The sequence below is a fragment of the Pimephales promelas genome, chromosome 24 (assembly GCF_988280905.1).
Source record: "Pimephales promelas chromosome 24, fPimPro1.hap1.1, whole genome shotgun sequence".
Lineage (NCBI taxonomy): Eukaryota > Metazoa > Chordata > Actinopteri > Cypriniformes > Leuciscidae > Pimephales > Pimephales promelas.
The window spans coordinates 29354896-29376914 of NC_142792.1; the positions used below are offsets into that span (position 1 = coordinate 29354896).

Below are 22019 nucleotides of genomic sequence, written 5' to 3' on the forward strand. Positions count from 1 at the left end.
GGTGGGGAAAGGAAATATGGTCAATTGTTCATAAATTGGATGAAAATGGTAATATTCTTGAACTGGAGGAATTTAACTCTAAATATAATATTAATTGCTCATTTGTGGATTACAACAAAGTAACACAAAACATACCAAAGGTCCTTATTCAAGCAATAAAGAATAATATTATGAACATTGCATCTCCAGAACTACACAAAATTAAAATCGATTATGTGGACCTGGTAGACAAAAAATGTAATAATAAATTCCTCATGAAAACTCTTGTTAACTGTTTGTATCCGGGTAGAACAAGGAGTACTCTATTCTTTTTTGGTTTTAACAAATATGAAATTACTTCAATTAGAACAAAATTCCTAAGATATCCAATTCCTCCCAAATTTAAGGAAGTACATTTTAAAACAATAAATAACATATATCCCTCTAATGAGTTTATAAAGAAAAGATTTAAATTGGAAGTAGAAAATTGTCATATCTGCAATATTTATGTTGAAACAACTGAACACCTGTTTTATGAATGTTAAATGGTTCAAAATTTATGGAAATCTCTTCACACCATGTTGTCCTCCAGTTCCATAAACATAGATTTCCTTTCATATCAAAATATTGAGATGGGTGTAATTCTACAAAATAAAAATGACGAATTTTTGGTCAATAATCTAATTATAGCTACAAAATATTATATTCATAAATGTCGATTTGCTAAGTCCTCCCCCTCATGGTCTGCATTTAAAAACGAACTTTTGCTGTTTCAAAACTGTCTCATTAAGGTTGAGAATGCCCAAGCTAAGAAATTGTATAACCGTTTAGTGACACTTCAAATGAGTTGAGTCCCACTATTTTCTTTTTATTTATTTATTTATTTATTTTAGTGTTTTGAGCTCCTTAAGTGTATTTGTTCTCCCTTGTCATGTGATCAGTGCAGAGGATGTCTTTTTGGATGATGTGCGGGAGGTGTGAATCTTGGTTTGTAATACATTAGTATTTGTATTGTACATTTTGAGATTGTCATACGCTCTTTCTTTGTTGGATTTCTTTATTGTTTGTTGTAATAAGTAAAAGTTCAATAAAAAAAAAAAAAAAAAAAAAAAAAAACAAGGACCCAAAAGCTAAACATATTGAAAAATAAAAAAATAACAACTTGACAGTATTTTGATTTAGAAAATCCCAAATATAAAAGTTAATAAATAAAATAAATACATTTAACCAAAAGGTACTAAAAATAAATAAATAAATGTATACATAAATCAAGAGCTTAGCTCGTTACAATGGCGACTGTAATAGCGCTTTTCATTTGAGAGAGTACAGAGAGATGATCAGGAGTTTTAAGTTCATGTATAACGCACGGAAAGTGGAGGGTTAAAAGTCCTACATTTATGGAAGAGAAGAAGAAGACTTTTATTTTGCTATGCTGTGTGTGACGTCATTAGGCTGCGCCTCATCTCAGAGTGCAGAAGGTTTGTGTTTTTTCCTTCTTGTTTGCCGTGTTTTAGTCGAGACGAAGCGTTCTCTGTGTGTAATAGTGTTCTGAAACGGTGTAATATGCATTACTGGATGTAACACTGCAGTGCTTTACCTAAGGTTAATGCTTGTGATTTTATGATTGTGTAAATAATAACTTGCACGTGTCGAGGCGGGAATCAGTTTACGGTAAACAATAACAGTTATGGAGAAACTGAAGCAGATTATTCACTGAAAACACACAAACACAAACGTGGAATGACTGACACTGGCTTTCACAAACACTTTCATTCGCTTTTAATCGATTTACTGAGCATTAAACACATGCTACACATAACGTTGCATGTTAATTGTTCAGTATAAATAAATATAACCTTATAAATAAATACTTGTAGTTTTTGACTAATCAGGCCATTATTGTTGTGACTACTGAACTATGGAGACGCACGGTTCTGAGATGTAGTTCTTTGATTGAGTTTATATTATATTTATTTTGTCCACACAGAGAGAAGCGACAGAGATCCACACTGTTAAACCGATGGCGTTTATTAAAGAGGAGAGGGAAGAAGTGAGGATCTCAGAAGTGTTCCAACTCCAGGTCAAGCTGGAAGACCCCGAGACCGGTCAGTTTCACTCTTTCTGTTCACATGTTCCTCACTGGGATCGGCCAGGGTTAGTGTGAGCAGAGTAACTTACACACACACACACAACAGGGGCACTGCTTCACATCAACCGGTTTCTCTCTTTATTTAAACATTCATTCAGTCACTAATTAGGTCACATGACATACACTCTGCAATATGATTGCTTGGTTCCAAAATAAAATAAACAAATCAAATATAAATGAGAGCACAATATTTATAAATCTCAACACCCCGACTTGCTCTCACATTTCATCATTTCCAGTTCATCACTTCAATTTAGACCCTTTTCAGTTGGTAAACATGGTGACGTTTTTTTGTGGGCGGAGCTTAGGTGGAGGCAGAAAGATCCGTCTGGCCGCTTCACTAACGCTAGTTAGCAAGGATTGTTAGCTTGTTTTTTTAACAATGGCTGGAGAAAATCAGATATTATCTTGATGTGTAATGTCACTCAGTGTCCAGGACCGCGATTGTTATTTCTAAAAGTTATTTTTAACGGACAGAACCAGATTGGCCGACCCGTAGCCGCCTACACGCTCACTCAATGCACGGATGATCTGACAGGATTAACGTACGTTACCTCGGGTGAGTGGCCTGACTTCTACACCTACCTTATAGAGAAACGGATCGTAAAGAGAAACTGAGGGCATAAATCTTTAGATGCCTATATGGTCCTGTACAAGACTTGTGTGTACGATCCGCAGTTCTGCCGAGTCAGCGCCGAGAACATAAAGAGTGACATTACAGTGCGATTTTAGTGATGTGAATATTTTCTAGAAATAAAAGTTCCAGATACAGCATATTCATTTTTCATCAATTCTTGCACCAAACAACACAACAAGATGACGTTTAATAATAGTAACAATTATTTAAGCTCCTTATTATGTAGCCGAATCTGTGCTGGTTTGTATTGGCTGCCTCCAGTTTTCACTTTGTTTTGCCTCCAGCTAGCGCCGTGACGTAACTGTGACGTCGGCGCAAAAGGGGTCTGTAAGTACTAAATTCACAGACCAAACATAAAGGAGTTAAATTTCATTTACTTGAACTTTGTTGCTGGTTTTGTAAACACATCCGCAACCATATCATCAGTCGGACAGTATTCCAGATTAATTCCTCCCTCCTTTATTACAGATCTCGCTAAATGAGATTGAACGTCCACACGTTTACATCGTTGTCTATACACAGGAGCTAAAGCAGTGGCTCCCTGATTGTCCTCATACACTATATTCCTGACCATCGATGTTTTCTGACCCGTGCTGTAGAGTAAACACTCCTTAAAGACATGTACTCTGCTTCACAAGGCGAACCTGTAACCTTTGTGTAAACACAATGATCGGCAACAAACTTCATTTCACACAGATACTCATTTCACACAGATACTCATTTCACACAGATACTCATGCAACATTTGGTTCCAGTTTCTGCCCGACTGTTTAAGTCCATTCAGTGACTTTTCCCAGTTATACAGCAGTTTCGTATTACCTTGAGATGTTGTCTCGTAACCCTCTGGCTGATTCATATAAATGTAAATATGCAGTGGCCATGACCAGTCCTGTACTTCTGTATCTGGTGACACTGGAGAAACAGTCTCATGATAGTCCACACCTCTCTCTCGACTGTAATCTACAGATCGTGCTGTGTACTGGTCCGTTCCATCACTACTTATCTTAATGGTGTAGACCCATTTACCCCCCACTAAATCTGCTGGTTAGGGTAAAGGTTGCACTTTCCTTTAGTGACTTCATCTCTTCACTCGTGGCCTTAACCCCTTCATCTGCAGTCACTGATTCCTCTTTGTATGTCTGGGGTACATTACATACAATAATCAATGTCAGCTTGCCTGTGAACATGAAGTAATCAGTCTGTTTAGTCTGAAAACACAGTGCAAAATCCCTTTAAGGGTGTTTTAAGGACATGTTTGTGCCGGTCTGAAGAGGTCAGAGGTTATTCTAAAAGAGTCGAGACCCATCGTCAAACTGTCTGTGTCACCAAAACAAACTACACAATAGACTTAAATCCCCTAATCCTCCTTTTAGGACACCCCCCCCCCATCTTAGGGGTATTATTGAAGGAATTAATACTTCCTAACACTTAACTGGGAACATTGATCCTCATGAACTCATAAAGCAGTGCTTTCCAGTGAGTGGGAGAGTTAGATTTCCAACAGGGTTCAGGGTTTATATAAGACTTAAAACAGAACTTATAGGTTTAAATGGGACAGATTGATTTTATATTTTATAGATTCATAAATCTGCGCTACATTGACAGACAGCACTATAGTCATGCTGTTTTGAAAATGCGCAATGCGGTTTATAAAATGTAAATAAGTTGTTTGTAATTTCGGTTTATCTGATGGAACGGCACCAAACAAGCGCTAGTTGCTTACTGTATATAAACAATATTACATCCAGCGGCTTCTCCTCCATCTGTTGGTGATGTTTAGTGCCAGTTCATTAGGAAGTGACCATTGTGAGCATTATCGTTGCTGCTTTATTCGCACATGTTTAATGTAATATCGCCATTTTGTGCGTAACGTAAATTCACATCTTTGAATGTGGCGTACAATGATATTCAAAAAGAGATAGCTTTGTCTTTTTTATTTTATTACAAGATCATCTGTAATGTTGTTTATTGCAACATTTGTACCAATGTTCAATATGCGATACATTACATATTGCCTGGAATATCTTTAATATTTTTAAATTTAAACTAAAAGTGATACTTTTATAATGTTTTTTATATATGCTTTTATAATGCTAATAGCTTGTGAACCGTAAGGCCCATCAACAAAATCATTTGACGGTTTGTCCGATTTTCACTATCTTCAGGCAGTGCCGAAAAAACGTATGGAATTCAAGTTGATTCGCTTAACCGGTTTTCGATAAACGTTGATGAACTGTCATCACAAGCATGACCCGATGCTACATCCTGCGTTTAGATGCAGCGCCACCTACTGGTCTGGAGTTATGAAAAATGCTTATTTTTGCTTATAACTTCTGAGCGGGTTGTCCAAAAATCATAAAACTGTTCTCGTTAGATTCAGGGCGATAATTGTTATCCAATTTTCCCAGCTCGGCCATTTTGAATTCGGTACTAAAATGTTGTATTTTTTGAACACATGAACGAATTATTACGAAACTCGGTATGGATCATCGGTACGGTGCCCTGAATGAGCCTGAGAAGTTTCGAAACAGCGCCACCTAGTGGTAAAATGTAACTTCCAAATGCTAATAATTCTGTGTGTGGTTGACTTATTTTCACGGGAGTCATCTCGTTGGGTTCCTGAATTTTTGCGGAGATACCTAACACAATAAGTTTCTTCTTACGGTTTGTGTACGGTTTGATATCTTCAAAACTAAGGGGTAGTAAAATTCAAAGTCATGTGTCAGTCATTTTTAACATGTTTTTTCATATTTATGTCTATAACTTGTAACGTTTTTCCACACTCTTTGTTTGGGCTTTTTTATATGCTGGGGTGCCAGACAGGATTTCTGTCATTAATTTAAGTTCAGTTTAGAAAACGTACAAATATCTTGTGCAGTCTGATTTCTCTTTCACAAAACCTGTCCCTTAACCTCTTAACCGTTGCCGGAGCGTAAAGAGTTGTGTGTTTGTGACTCTAATTTATTTGAGATTTATCCTATCTTTGTAACCGTTTTCATCAGTTATATTGGTGAAATGGATAGACCTTTTGTAAAACTAAATGTCTTTAAATGCAAAATCCATTTAGTCTACTGGTGTATGAGATGGATCTGAAGTAAAATAATCTAGGGTAAAACACCGGTATATATCATATATCCCAAGCTTTGGAGAATTGCTATTTTCTACAATTGTACCTTATATTTTGCACATTTAACTTAAATGCTTATTCATCTCAATCTTTCTCTCTTGTACTTTCTCCACAACATATTTTATGTGCAGTAAATCACTAAAACAATTTCCTTTACTTTATCTGTTTACTGTTTACTTACAGTTGACTAGCTGCATCTGACACCTGGGGCTCGTTCTTCGTACGTTGCTTAAAACATCCGAGATCAAATGAGACATCTAAGATAATATCATCGTGCTAATCATGATCCGGCTAATTGGGTTCTTCGAACACACCTGTTTATGATTAGTATCGCTGGATTGAGTTATCTGAGATAACTGCGCGTTCTCGCGTTGGTTTAAAAGGGGACATGTATCGATAGCAGAACCAGTGATCAGCAGCGCTGCTATTGGCTGTTCAGCTTGGCCAAAGAACACGCCCAGTTTTTCTCCCAAGCAGAGCAAGCGCTTTTAATGCAAGGTTATGCCGAATTTCAGTCTTTAATTAAAACGCCAGGGAACACCTCAAAGTGTGCAAAAGCCAGGAGAGAGTGCTGGCAAAACTAGAAGACAAATTAAATGCGTTTGTGGTGGCCATAGATGTTTTAATAACTTATTATTATTTTATTTTTATTTTCATAATTTCATAATTACTTGTTCATTGTAATGTCGAGTCACCACACTATAATAATGGACATGGTGAAAGTGAAGTACAAAAATATTCTACTTAGGCCTAATGGTAATTTTACTAGGCCTTATAGACCATTTTGCAAGATGTAAACAACACTGGTCCAGAAGCACTTCCTGTTTCAGTTTGTAACTGTTTTCTTTATTTCACATGTAAAGAAAACATCTTAAAGATGTTGTTTAACTTTTTGATTCAGTTTTAAATGTTCTGTTGGTTGTATTTTATCCCAGCTTTTATGTAGAGTTAAAAAACTGAAACAGGAAGTGCTTCTGGACCGGTGTTGTTTACATCTTGTGAAATGGTCTATAGGCCTACTAGTCTCTTTTAAAAGGCACTGTTAAAAATTTGGCAACTTTTTAAAAGTAAACTTTCCATTCAGAATGTTAGGGCATACATTTCGGCGTCTCGCGCTCGTCATCCACTCAAAACGTAATGTTACTATTTGGCCGGCTCGCAAGCCGAAACGAGTGTGTGTGCGGCACAAAACGTCCTCGTGCTGCGTTCTGAAACCCATTCATTTCAATGGCTTGCGCCGCGCGAGGACGTTTTGTTGCTTTTTCGACCAAAGCGCAAGCGGATCTAGAACGGAAACAAAACAACAGGCACGCCGCACACACACGTTTGGGCTTGCGAGCCGGCTTTGAGTGGATGACGAGCGCGAGATGCTGAAATGGATCGGACGCATGCCGCGTTCTGTTGCAAAAGCATGTGAAAAAACTACAAAGTTTGCTTGGACAAAAAGACCGTTAATCGCGCGATAAAAAAATTAACGCCGTTAAAATGGGTTTGCGTTAACGCCGTTAATAACGCGTTAAACTGACAGCCCTAATATATATATGTACATGTGTGTGTGTGTATTTGGATCACAGAATAATAATACAATTAATTTAAATATAAGAAAATCACATTGTGTCAGCATCAGTCAATCACAAAGTAAGAAGACAAAGTATGATTAAAATCCGATCTAATATCGGAAGGAAAATTATTCCAGTCTAAAGTGACTTTAAACATAAAAGCTCTTTTGCCAACTGTCTTCTTGGCTCAGGACAAAATAATAAAGCTGAACAGAGTGCCTCAAATGATAATTTGAAGTAATAAGCTCAAATAAGAAGGGTAATTGAAATTTGAATATTAGCTGAAGCCAGTGGATTTGTTTTCTTATATTTAAAGATGGCCAATTAAGGGCAGAATACATTGTGCAATGATGCGTGAGAAATGGGCATCCAAGGACAAATCTGCACAGTCTGTTATAGGCTGGTTTAAGACGGGAAAGGTCTGATTTTACAGTTTTGATAAACATCACAATAGTCAAAAATCGGAAGTATAAGTTGAGAGGCTTCAGATGTCTAGCAAAAAATGCCAAAAACTGGAGTTTATAAACCTATAATTTTTATTACAATACTTTTAATAAAGAAAGACATTTTGTACTGTTCTGGGCACAATCTTTAAATGTTTTTTTGCCCTCCACTTGGCGTCGACAGTCTGCAAAACACAAACACACACGTGTTCAGCAGGTCTACTGATAGATTGGCTAAAAACACCTCCCAAAACTTTATTTTTCTTTTTTCACGTAGACTTCGGCTCGAATGTTTCCGCAGTGAAAGTAACCTTGCGCATAACGGTTCTCATTTACCAAAAGCTGCCAGGTCCGCGCACACACTCACACACACACACACACAGTTTACCGTATTGAAACCCAACTGCAGCGAATGGGGAACGGGGTACAGAGAATAAGGCAGAGCGATTGAGTAGAGCGGTGCGGGGAATCAGCCCGATATTACCCGTTGAATGCAGCTGAAATCAGACATTCATGCGCAAAATGTTTAACCCGTTTGCGTTCATCCAGGATGGGAACCTTCTTTTCTCTTCTGCTGCTTCTGTTCTCTCTCTTCTTTGTATTCGTATTAAGCGTGTTCAGGGTTCGAAATGACTTAGGACTAGGCCTGCACGATTCTGGGAAAAATATGAATCACGATTTTTTAGCTTAGAATTGATATCACAATTTTTTTTTCTCAGAAGTGTAATCAGAGTTCGTACAGATTCTGTAAAATGAAATTCCAGGACTTTCCAGGACTTTTCAAGCTCTACTTTTTTGGATTTCAAGGACTTCAATAACCGATCCCTGAGTTGTCACTGCATTTGTAATTTTTAAATGTATTTAAAACAAAATAACAATAAATAATGGAATTACAAATAGGACAACTAAAATACAAAAATAGAACAAAGAAAAGCTGCAAATTTAATAAACAGTGTTTTTAGAGTAGATGCATTTGAATAAAGTAATCAAATGTGAAAAAATTGCATATTCATTACTGTATAAATTAAATATAGATGGATATTTTTTAAAAGGGTTAGTCTAGAGCAGAGTAATTTCGTTGTCCTTTGATTAATATGAAAACAGCAGCAGCAGTTTTATTAAGGGTTATTAAGGGTTCTGCAGAAGTCCTAAAGCCTGGAAGTCCTCGCTCATTGTACCAGTACCCAAGGTAGCAAGACTGATTTAAATGATTATCGTCCCGTTGCCCTTACATCAACAGTGATGAAGAGCCTAGAAAAAATTGTTCTGAGACATATTCTAAATGATGTGCAATGTAATATCGACCCTTTACAGTTTGCCTATAGGAATAAGTGTAGTACAGATGACGCACTTCTGTATATGCTCCATAATATCTATTGCCATCTGGATAAGCCCAAACGATATGAGTGGCTGGGGCAGTTAGGGGTAAATCCTAATATAATCAGGTGGGTTGAGTCCTTTCTGACGGAGAGAACACAGTGTGTCAGGGTAAATGAAGTTGTGTCCTCTCAGATTATGACCAACACAGGATCCCCACAAGGCAGTGTCCTCTCACCAGTATTGTTCACTCTTTACACCAACGAGTGTAGAAGTAATACATCTGAGCATCTCACAATTAAATTTGCAGACGATACTGCAATAGTGGGGTAAATATAGAATTGTGATGAGACCAATTATAGGGCCTGGGTGAATTGATTCGCAGACCGGTGCAGGTCCAGCTGTCTTCCTCTAAACATAAAGAAAACAAAGGACATTATAATAGATTATAGAACTGGGAGCCAGCCACACCAGTGCTTGGTTATAGATGGAGAGGATGTGGCTATTGTTGCAGAGCACAAGTACTTAGGCACAATAATAGATAATAAGTTGCAGTGGAATAGTAATAGCGACACCCTCTATAAAAAGGGGCTGCAGAGACTGTACTTTATGCGGAGACTGAGACAGTTTAGAGTGGACAGAGATATGATGTTGCTTTTTTTTCACTCATCTGTGGAGAGCATGCTACTTTTCTGTTGCGTTGCATGGTATTTCTCTTTGACCAACAAAAATAGATTGAGCAAGATAGTTAACCTGGCCAGTAAGGTTGCGGGGCATAAACAAGACAGTATGGCTATTACCTGTGAAAGAAGAGTGTTGAAGAAAGGTATAGCTATTAATAAAGATACGTCACATCCCTTACACCGGGCATACGAGCTGTTGCCATCAGGGAGAAGGTTTAGGTTACCTTATTTCCAGACAAATCGAGCCAGTAAATCATTTATTCCAACTAGCATCACTTTGATGAACAAGAAGTTACAGTAGGACTGCACTTTAATAGCACTAATAGCACTTTAATTAGGTCTCTTTGAGTCTTCTGCCCTGATGCTGTGTATGTGTAGGGGTGGTTGGGGTGAGGGAATGTTGTATTCTGTCATGTAAAGTTGTCTTTGTATATATGTATCAGACGTACTGTAGGTGCAGAACAATTTTCCGCAAGGATAATTAAACCTAATCTTAATCTTCACTTGTCTTGAGATATAACCGACTTTGTTTACTGGTAAACTATTTTTTACTATAAACGACTTTATTTTTTACATAATTTTGTGTAAATTCGTCCGTACAAGCGCAAGACGTGAAAGACAATTTAATTCAGTATTCTTGGATGTTTGCGTTCATTGAACGTCTTGACCTGCAAACGCCCAGTAATGATGTACGTAGACTCACGGTGTTCCGGACGGCTGTAAATTTCTACTCGCTGTGTTTCGGACGGGTAGAAAGAGTCATTTCTAATATACAACGCATACATCTCAACAACTATAAGCTGGGTCAGTCGGAAGCGAAAGAGGACGAGGCAAAGATGACACGGATATATATATATATAGATGCAATGACCGTTAAGCATTTATTTAAAGAATTTGCGGAAAACGGTCTAGTGTCCGAATACAGCGAGTCTACGTTAGAGAACCACTCGTTATACATAAATCAGGTAACAGGTCATGTTTTACTTTACTTACATATACAATTTAGTTTTTCATCCAAATAACACGTGACGTGAACGACCAGCAGCATTCAACAGAAGTGCACTCTCTCGTCAGTTAACGACGTTAAAGGGTTAGTTCACCCAAAAATGAAAATTCTGTCAGTATTTACTCACCCTCATGTTGTTCCAACCCCGTAAGACCTTCGTTTATCTTCGGAAAACGAATTAAGATATTTAAGATATTAAAATCGCTCCTGCATACTAGTCCATAGGCTTCTTGAGGGACTGGCTCTTGCCGTCCCCGAAAAGTCATAAAAGACATCGTTAAAATAGTCCAAGTGACTACAGGGGCTCAATCTTAAGTTTATCAAACGACGAGAACACTTTTGTGCGCAAAAAAACAACAAAAATAACGACTTTATTTCAACTATTCGTTTATTTCTCCCTCTGCGCGAGTCAGCTAACTAGTTTAATAGCGTAAGCTTCTGTTATTGTACGTCACACGCATCACACACACATGACCAGCGTCGACCAATAGTGAGCCTACGTGTGACGTAGCTCTACGCAATCACACTACGTTAACGGACTATAGGCTTATGGAGAAGGAAGTGAATAGTTGTAATAAAGTCGTTATTTTTGTTGTTTTTTTGCGCACAAAAGTGTTCTCGTCGTTTGATAAACTTAAGATTGAGCCCCTGTAGTCACTTGGACTATTTTAACGATGTCTTTAATGACTTTTCGGGGACAGCAAGAGCCAGTCCCTCAAGAAGCCTATGGACTGTATGCAGGAGCGATTTTAATATCCTAAATATCTTAATTTGTGTTCCGAAGATGAACGAAGGTCTTACGGGGTTGGAACAACATGAGGGTGAGTAAATACTGACAGAATTTTCATTTTTGGGTGAACTAACCCTTTAACAATAAGCTAGACTACTCGTTTTAATTTTCTTTGCCATTGACATCCGACTGAACTACAAACTTTCCACTGATGTCTGTTTAAAGGGATGTGCTCGACCAGCTCGCGCGTCAGTGCCGTTGCGTGTTTCTAGTGCTCGCGCACCACAGTTTCCACTAATAAGACACATTTACTACATAGACAGCCTTCTCTTTTATCCCCATTCTACTTTCTGTTATGAGTGTTTCTTTGTCTGGACACACACACTGTAGTAGGCTATACATGCTTTAAAATAAAGGCCGATTTTTTATTTTATTTTTAAATCGAAGTTATTTAAAAATTAAATCGTGAACAGGGTGAATCGAGATCGCGATTTTATAATGATTTATCTTGCTAAAATGTAAGTAAATAGTAAATAATTCCAACATGACATCATGACTGCATCCGCGTGTATGCGTATATGTCTACGCCATTAACGTCCACGTCATTCCGCGTGTCTAAACACGCAGTCAAATCTCCAGTCATAAATGCCATTGACCCCAGTGACGGTTAAGTTTAGGGACGGGGTTGAGGTAAGTCATATCTTTTTTTTACCTATGATGGTAAGGGAACAGTCATAAATGCCATTAACCCCAGTGACTGTTAGGTTTAGGGACGGGGTTGAGGTAAGTCATATATTTATATAACGTTAAGTCAACGGCGTTCATAAACACGCTGAAAGGCGATTATGCGTCTTGATAGGACGCCAAAAATGGAAATACGAATTGGCGTGTCATACACACGCTACTTCATGAGATCAGTCTGAAAAATTTTGAAGACTACCTTGCTACACAGGCACATATTTTGTTTATTTTGAAGCAGTATTTACCTTTAAAGCAGTATTGTCTTACATCAACACATAATGGACCACAGTGGTCTGTCTTCTCTCTTATTCTTTGCTGCCTTCTTTGCAGTAGGTGGACAGTGCCCCTCTTTAAGCCAGGACAGGTCGAACATCTCCAATGGGGCTGCATTAATGTTGATGAACAAGACAGCTGAGAGACTTCTGACTCTTAGGCGATTTCTTGTCTTACTGGCTGTATCATTCATGGCGGAAAACCCTCGTTTACGCTCTGCTGAAGTTGCTAGATATGTTTGGCTTGCAACTATCAACCTTCTTAAGGTCTTCCCACTTTGATCCTCTTGCAGTTTCCAGGAACAGAAATCTTCAACAGTCTCTCTGGTTGGTTCACCCAGATTCCTTGCAAGTTCATGTATCTCCTTCTCCCCATACAAGATCAGTTCATCCCTTGTTTTGGGCCAGTTGTGAGGGTCTAATGTGAGTTCAGAATCTGGAAGACGACTTGACAGGTTGTCGCTAATTGACCTTCTCTTTGCTTTCCTTCAGGGCAACTCCATCTAAGATTATTTTGCTTCTCTCATTGACATACCCCCATGTGTCTTCATGTCATCCAAAACCTCCATTGTCAGTCTAATGTCCCGCCTGGCATCTGTTAGGGAGGTGCTCCTCTTCTGAAATGTGTGTGTATATATATATATATATATATATATATATATATATATATATATATATACTGTATATAAGGAGATTGTTAGATTTGTGTGACATGAAATATCAGTCTAACCATAAATGCACACTACAATCTATTGCATGTTCTACAATATGAAATATGAATAGGTACTCACTTGCAGTTTCAGTGAAAGGCTTTTAAGTTCCTGAAGCACATCTCTCATGGTGGCTATGTCCGTAACAAAGCCTGTACTGGTCAGTCTGTTCAGCATCCCAGTGTACTACTTTCGTGCAGCGTCAGTATATGTGCTGCTCTCATCTGCTGTGCAAGAGCTGGGAAATCCTTCCAGACTGCCTGCACCGTGCTGTAACTGCAGGCAACCCAGTGGATGGTTAATATTTTCAGCAGGCTGATATGGACTGCAGATGCAGCTTCAGACAGGAGCCGTACATTCTTGGTAGATTGGTGATGCATTGTGTACAACTTTGATATAAAATGTTTAAAGTGGTTACATCCTGTCACACATTTTAGGGAATCGTGAACTGCCAGCTAGTTTATGTGCAAGGCAATGCACACTCTTAAGGGTTAGGGAAATCTTTCTTTAACCTTATAATGTCTTACACTGTCTTTTTCTTTTACTAACAACAGATGAGCCCCTTCCTGGAGAACTTTTTCCAGAACTCCCAGGGCATTGATATCGGGGGAAATGCATACATGCTCCTTAGAAATGCTCCTTAGTGGCACGGAGCGCTTGATCTGTCGCAAATTGCGTCAGCGCTCACTTCCTCGTGTTCATCTATTTCCCTTAGCAGGTCAGCCTGGTATGCTTGCAGTATGGTCATTGTGTGCAAGCATGACGCAGCCTGACCTGCTGCCGAGCATGCTTTACCTACTAGAGAGGATGTAGATTTTAATGGTCTGGTGGGTAACGTCGGGGCTTTTAATGATGACGATGACTCTGGAGAGAGAGGGCTCGCAAGCGTCTCTTCAGCACGAGGCATTGTCGCATAACCATGATCAGCAGCACCTAATACATTACTATAATTAGATGTCTGCGGGTTAAACACTCTAAATGAGACAGGTTTATTCCACGATCTCGCCACCTCAGTGTGAAGATCGGGACAGATTGGTAAACCCCGACGTGGAGGCAGTGTTTTAGACAAAAATCTTTCATCAAGTAAACTTCTTTTATTAGAAACACTTTCATCAGCTGGCCAGTCGATATTTAATCTAGCTACAGCCAGTGATAACACCTCCAAAAGCTCCTCATCACCGGGGGTATGAGCTGGCGAAACATCATGATCCCCCACATCAATGCTGATGTAACCCCTCACACCCGGGTCCAACTCGACCCGCTCCGAGCGGGCTTTGAACCCGGGTCTCCGGCATGAGAGTCAGGCCCGCTAACAAGGAGGCTAAAGACTGCAGCCTCTAGCGTCTGTCGCTAGAGCGCCTATTGAGATCGGGGAGTGAGGTTTACTCGCACAGCAACTACTAGCTGGCCTCCGTTACACTCACCCCCCTAAACCTCACTCTCATCCGGGTCACGGCACCAATGTAACCCCTCCACCCGGGTCCTACTCGCCCCGCTCCGAGCGGGCCTCGAACCCGGGTCTCCGGCGTGAGAGTCGGGCACTCTAACAAGGAGGCTAACGACTGCAGCCTCTAGCGTCTGTCGCTAGAGCGCCTATTGAGATCGGGGAGTGAGGTTTACTCGCACAGCAACTACTAGCTGGCCTCCGTTACACTCACAACATCCATTTCCTCAGAAATGGTGCCTCAGCCCGGGAAGGAGAATCTGCAGAGTGGGCTCCTCCCTGGGCAGAGGCACTGGATCCAGCAGGTAAGGGCTGAGATAGGGCGGTGCCCGTCTCGAGCCCCGCTACCAGATCCATTTGCAAACCCCAAGATGAAAGTCGATGCTGTGCCTCGGCGACAGTGTGACCCGCACCTCGGGGAACGCGGACTGAACCGTCCTTCTCAAAGAACGCCCGGCGGGAGCGGAGCGTTCTCATAGTAAGCTTCACATAATGCTCGCAGTCAGCTCCCTCGAGAACTGACTGGGCATGCTCCACTCCCAGACAAGCCGCACAAAGCTGATGTGTGTCCCCACCCGTGATGAAATGAGTTCAAGGAACAACACAATGCTTGAGTTCTTGATTCGCCATTGATGGTGTGCTTGACAGACAACAGTAAATAGACAGAGACAGAGATCGCTTGCTGAAGGCAACAGAAGCTGTCGCGGTCTGACTTCAGGGATGCTTTATAGTTTCCTGCTCAATGACGTCACCTGACGTCCTACTCTCTCATTGGACTGATTGTACAGACGCTTCATGATACAATCACGCAGAGCGTTCCCATCACGTTTGACAACGCAGCTCGAAGTTCCCTTGAAAGGGAACTTGAACTCCTGATATTGAACTCCTCCTACGCTCCGAGCGGGCCTCGAACCCGGGTCTCCGGCGTGAGAGTCGGGCACTCTAACAAGGAGGCTAACGACTGCAGCCTCTAGCGTCTGTCGCTAGAGCGCCTATTGAGATCGGGGAGTGAGGTTTACTCGCACAGCAACTACTAGCTGGCCTCCGTTACACTGACAACATCCATTTCCTCAGAAATGGTGCCTCAGCCCGGGAAGGAGAATCTGCAGAGTGGGCTCCTCCCTGGGCAGAGGCACTGGATCCAGCAGGTAAGGGCTGAGATAGGGCGGTGCCCGTCTCGAGCCCCGCTACCAGATCCATTTGCGAACCCCAAGATGAAAGTCGATGCTGTGCCTCGGCGACAGTGTGACCCGCACCTCGGGGAACGCGGACTGAACCGTCCTTCTCAAAGAACGCCCGGCGGGAGCGGAGCGTTCTCATAGAAAGCTTCACATAATGCTCGCAGTCAGCTCCCTCGAGAACTGACTGGGCATGCTCCACTCCCAGACAAGCCGCACAAAGCTGATGTGTGTCCCCACCCGTGATGAAATGAGTTCAAGGAACAACACAATGCTTGAGTTCTTGATTCGCCATTGATGGTGTGCTTGACAGACAACAGTAAATAGACAGAGACAGAGATCGCTTGCTGAAGGCAACAGAAGCTGTCGCGGTCTGACTTCAGGGATGCTTTATAGTTTCCTGCTCAATGACGTCACCTGACGTCCTACTCTCTCATTGGACTGATTGTACAGACGCTTCACGATACAATCACGCAGAGCGTTCCCATTGCGTTTGACAACGCAGCTCGAAGTTCCCTTGAAAGGGAACTTGAACTCCTGATATTTTACTATAAGCAGTTATTATGGAGATATAAACATATTCAAAGCACTTACAGGATTTTCATTCGGGAGGTTTCGTTTTGCCGCGTTCAGCTACAGTGTCACATGTGTCTGCGTGAGCACCTATGGTGAGCACCACATCAACTAAATTTGACTGATAATATTTGATGCGGTAGGAATCAAACAATATTTGATGTGGCAGGAATCACTCGGCTAATAGTTGCCCTGATTGCTGCCTCATGCTAGGGAATAAATTAGTTACTTTTATAAATATAAAACATCACTAAAATTTCTCATGTAAAAATATATTTGTTGGGGACCCCCCAAAATCCAAAAATAAATTCTAATAGGGGGTACCTAATGTCTTATGGGGGGTCCAGGACCCCCCCAGACCCCCTCATTTCGAACCTTGACCGTGTTCCTCTGAATCGCTGGCTTGTTAACATTCTTTTCACTGACTGATAATATTTCTACACATTTAGATATTTTGAGAAATTATTGCAATGCCATGTGTGTGCTAGTCCAGTATAGAGATCAGCCAAAAAAAACCCCATCTGGTTCTGATTTTTTAGCCAGTCAACCAGTGCATCTTCATTTCAAAGCATAGTAGGTATAGAACAGGGTTGTCCAATCCTGTCCTGCAGAGTTTATCTCTAACCCCAGTTAAACGCACCTGAACCAGCTGATCAATGTCTTCTGGCAACTTTAGAAACTTCCAGGCAGGTGTATTGGGCCAAGTTGGAGCTAAACATTGTAGGACATCGGGCCTCCAGAGACGGTTTGGACACCCCTGGTATATAGGATCTAGAATAGACATTTTTATTTTGATGCATTACATATATGTTTTGATGTCTATTGCCATTAATTAAACTGGGGTTAACATTTTGTTTTTCTTTCTTTTTTCACCTTAGACCTAATGGCACTGAAGGAGGAGAGGGAAGTATGCAATGAAATTGAAGAGAAAGATCAGAATGAGAATCTTCTTGATTTCCTAACTGGAGAAAAATCTTTCAGTTGTTCACAGCCTGAAAAGACTTTATTGCGAAAAAACACTCAAAATACAAGAACAAGAAATGATTTAACTTGTTTTAAGTTAGGTACGAAATTTAATCGACATGGAGAACCTAAAGTCATTATAACTGGAAAGAAGCAATTCACCTGCCACCAATGTGGAATGAGTTTTGCTCTACATAGAAACCTTAACATTCACATGAGAATTCACACTGGAGAGAAGCCCTATTCATGCTTTCAGTGTGGAAAGAGTTTCAATAAGAATAACCACCTTAAAGTCCACATGAGAATTCACACTGGAGAGAAACCTTACTCCTGCCTTCAGTGTGGAAAGAGTTTCAGTAATCGGGGAAGACTTAAAGTCCACATGAGAATTCACACTGGAGAGAAACCTTACACATGCTCTCAGTGTGGAAAGAGTTTCGCTCAAAAAGTACGCTTTGAAGCCCACATAAGAATTCACACTGGAGAGAAGCCGTTTACCTGCCAACATTGTGGAAAGGGTTTTAATTATCGTCGGACCTGGACAGACCACATGAGAGTTCACACCGGAGAGAAGCCTTTCACCTGCCAACAGTGTGGAAGAAGTTTCACACAAAAAGGAACGTTTAACAGGCATCTGAGAGTCCACACCGGAGAGAAGCCTTACACCTGCCAACAGTGTGGAAAGAGTTTCTGTCAACTTAGATCCATAAAGAACCACATGAGAGTTCACACCGGAGATAAGCCTTTCACCTGCCAACAATGTGGAAGAAGTTTCACACAAAAAGGAATCTTTAACAGGCATCTGAGAGTCCACACCGGAGAGAAGCCTTACACCTGCCAACAGTGTGGAAAGAGTTTCTGTCAACTTAGATCCATAAAGAACCACATGAGACTTCACACCGGGGAAAAGCCTTTCACCTGCCAAACGTGTGGAAAGAGTTTCAATCAACATCGAACCTTAAAAAACCACATGAGATTTCACACTGGAGAGAAGCCTTACACCTGCCAACAGTGTGGAAAGAGTTTCAGCAGAAAAGTAAACCTTAATGTCCACATGAGAAATCACACTGGAGAGAAACCATACACATGCCCTCAGTGTGGACAGAGTTTCACTCAAAAAACACGCTTTGAAGCCCACATAAGAATTCACACAGGAGAGAAGCCGTTCACCTGCCAACAGTGTGGAAAGAGTTACAGTCAACATCAAACTTTGAAAGAACACATGAGGGTTCACACTGGAGAGAGGCCTTTCACCTGCCAACAGTGTGGAAAGAGTTTCATTCAACATCAAACTTTGAAAGAACACATGAGAATTCACAACGGAGAGAAGCCTTACACCTGCCAACAGTGTGGAAGAAGTTTCACACAAAAAGGAACCTTAAACAGGCATATGAGAGTCCACACCGGAGAGAAGCCTTACACCTGCCAACAGTGTGGAAAGAGTTTCAGTCAACTTAGATCCATAAAGAACCACATAAGAATTCACACCGGAGAAAAGCCTTTCACCTGCCAAACGTGTGGAAAGAGTTTCTATCAACATCGAACCTTAAAAAACCACCACGTGAGAGTTCACAGTGGAGAAAAGCCTTTCATCTGCCAGCTGTGTGGAAAGAGTTTTGCTCAAAAAGTACAATTTGAAGAACACGTAAGATTTCACACTAGGGAGAAGCTGTTCACGTGCAAACAGTGTGGAAAGAGTTTCAGTCAACGTCAAACCTTAGCAGACCATGCAAGAATTCACACTGGTGAGAAGCCATTCACCTGCCAACAATGTGGAAAAAGTTTTATTCAAAAAGGATCCTTTAACAGGCATATGAGAGTTCACACCGAAGAAAGGCCTGACACCTGCCAACAGTGTGGAAAGAGTTTCTGTGAACATCAAACCACAAAAGACCACATGAGAATTCACACCGGAGAGAAGCCTTACACCTGCCTTGTGTGTGGAAGGAGTTTCACTCAAAAAGGAATCTTTAACAGGCATCTGAGAGTCCACACCAGAAAGAAGCCTTACACCTGCCAACAGTGTGGAAAGAGTTTCAGTCAACTTAGATCCATAAAGAACCACATGAGACTTCACACTGTAGACAATCGTCACACCTGCCAACAGTGTGGAAAGAGTTTCAGTTGTCAGAGAAACCTAGAAGACCACATGAGAATTCACACTGGGGAGAAGCCTTACACCTGCCTTGTGTGTGGAAAGAGTTTCACTCAAAAAGGAACCTTTAACAGGCATCTGAGAGTCCACACCGGAGAGAAGCCTTACACCTGCCAACAGTGTGCAAAGAGTTTCAGTCAACTTAAATCCTTAAAGAACCACATGAGACTTCACATCGGGGAGAAGCCGTTCATCTACCAGTAGTGTTCAAAATCAATTTCGAACAATGTAAAAACCTTATAAATCCACATGAGAGTTCACACCGGAGAGAAGCCTTACACCAGCCAACAGTGTAGAAGAAGTTTAACACCAAAGGGAACCTTTAACAGGCATAAGAGTTCACATCGAAGAGAAGGTGTTCACCTGCCAATAGTGTACAAAAAGAGTTTTGATCAATGTTAAACCTTATAAGACCATACAAAAATTCATACAGGAGAGAGGGCATTAACATGAGAATTCACACCGGAGAAAAGCCTTAAGACCTGTTAAAAGTGTTTATGAGAGGTTTGCTCAACATGGAAACCTTCGTGGAAAACTAACTTTAGCTGGACAATAACTTTATTCTAGAACTGTTGTAAAACCAAAACAGTCTCTGTTACTTTGATTTCGAGTCTCTTCACATGTCAACAATGTACAAAACATTTCAACCAAAAAGGTCTCTGGGTTTCAGTGTTTGCCACCATTTCTTTTTGCCGTTGAAGGTACACATCACTAAGGTCCAAGCCCCAAAGGGGCTGTATCCGCTATTGTATACATTAATTCTCTTTGGAAAGAGTTTGGGTTATAGGTCTGAGAACAGGGAACAAGACACTGTGTCTGACTCTTTGGGGAATACCTCTGTGTTAACCCTCTGGGGTTAATGCCCTGACTTTTGTCCTTTTTTCAGTTGCATATAAACATATTAATGGCACAGCTGAAATTACAACCTATTTAGCTCAAACAGGGCGACCATAATATGTGAGCAAGATTGTATGTACATGTTTGTATTTTTGAGATAATAATGTTTATGCATGCTTATGGAAAAAAGTTTCTGATTTAAGACCACAAAACATACTAAATATGTGCCTACAAGACTTGTGACTAATGGATGTTGTCGTCTAGAGTTTTTGCTTCAAAATGATCTGAAAATCATCCTGCCTAATCATTCACATGACACATTAGATTGTGAGAATGGGGTGGTGATGGCGCAGTGGGTAAGACACATGCCTTTGGTGTGAGAGACCCAGGTTCGAATCAACTGAGACACCAATGTGTCCCTGAGCAAGACACTTAACCCCTAGTTGCTCCTGAGGCGTTCGACCTCTTGACATATATAGCAATTTTAAGTCGCTTTGGTTAAAAGCGTCAGCTAAATGAATGTAAATGTCTAGCCAAGTCAAGTCAAGTCTAGCCTAGCCTAGTCAAGTCTAGCCTAGTCTATTCTAGTCAAGTCAAGGGGTGGTGAGGGGGTGGTGGTGGCGCAGTGGATCAGACACATGCCTTTGGTGTGAGAGACCCAGGTTCGAATCCACTGTGAGACACCAATGTGTCCCTGAGCAAGACACTTAACCCCTAGTTGCTCCAAAGGTGTGCGACCTCTGACATATAGCAATTCGCCTTTGGCTAAGCCACGCCCTAGAATGTAGATTGACCAACCACAGCGCAGCCAAGAATGAGCTCCCACAGAGGTCCGACACTTTTTCACTGCTCTCCATTGACTTTCTCGTGTTATCTTTATGCATTTTGAGCTATCCGCGTGTATGTCTACGCCGTTAACGTCCGCGTCATTCCGCGTGTCCGTACACACAGTCAAATCTCCAGTCATAAATGCCATTAACCCCAGTGACGGTTAGGTTTAGGGACGGGGTTGAGGTAAGTCATATATTTATATAACGTTAAGTCAATGGCGTTCATAAACACGCTGAAAGGCGATTATGCGTCTTGATAGGACGCCAAAAATGGAAATACAAATTGGCGTGTCATACACAAGCTACTTCATGAGATCAGTCTGAAAATATGGTTAAACGATGTGCCTGGGGCATTTGTAAGATACGCGTTTCCCAGAGAGGTTGGAGGGGGTGTCCGTTTTTTCCCTTCCCAAAACCGAAGTCTGTCGTCTTTGTATTAAACTGTATGGACGTCCTCAGTCAGCTAAACCCCTCAAAGATCAACAAGCGCATCTTTCTTGCTTCTAATGCCTTGTTCACACTACATGATTTTAAAACGTTGGGCTGAACTGTGCGGTTCACACTACATGACTTGCTCTCAGTGAAATCAGGAGTGTTCAAGTTGTTGAGCTGTTCACACCACACAACACAGCGTGATTGATCCACAACAGGAGGTGACGCACTACACGAGTTGACAACGCACTACA

The 22019-nt window shown here is 41.0% G+C and overlaps 2 protein-coding genes across 2 annotated transcripts; one reads left to right on the forward strand and one right to left on the reverse strand.

Moving 5' to 3' along the window:
• The first annotated feature begins 1418 nt into the window (after positions 1 to 1418).
• LOC120477443 (uncharacterized) lies at positions 1419 to 20739 on the forward strand. The gene is made up of 3 exons (XM_089127143.1): positions 1419 to 1457; positions 1967 to 2084; positions 17427 to 20739. Exons 2-3 carry the CDS (start codon positions 2000 to 2002, stop codon positions 19868 to 19870), a joined length of 2529 nt encoding a protein of 842 aa, XP_088983269.1. The 5' UTR covers positions 1419 to 1457; positions 1967 to 1999; the 3' UTR covers positions 19871 to 20739.
• LOC148969352 (uncharacterized) lies at positions 12200 to 13482 on the reverse strand. Its single transcript, XM_089127305.1, is given in 2 exon segments — positions 12200 to 13260; positions 13435 to 13482. Coding segments are annotated over 2 exon segments (669 nt in total). The 3' UTR covers positions 12200 to 12639.
• Positions 20740 to 22019: the final 1280 nt, after the last annotated feature.

What these genes read in the sequence shown, in the direction of transcription:
- LOC120477443 (XM_089127143.1), top strand. Translation starts at nt 2,000, where the DNA reads ATGGCGTTTATTAAAGAGGAGAGGGAAGAAGTGAGGATCTCAGAAGTG. An exon ending in GCTGGAAGACCCCGAGACCG is followed by an intron (nt 2,085 to 17,426) that starts GTCAGTTTCACT and finishes TTTTCACCTTAG; the next exon opens with ACCTAATGGCACTGAAGGAG.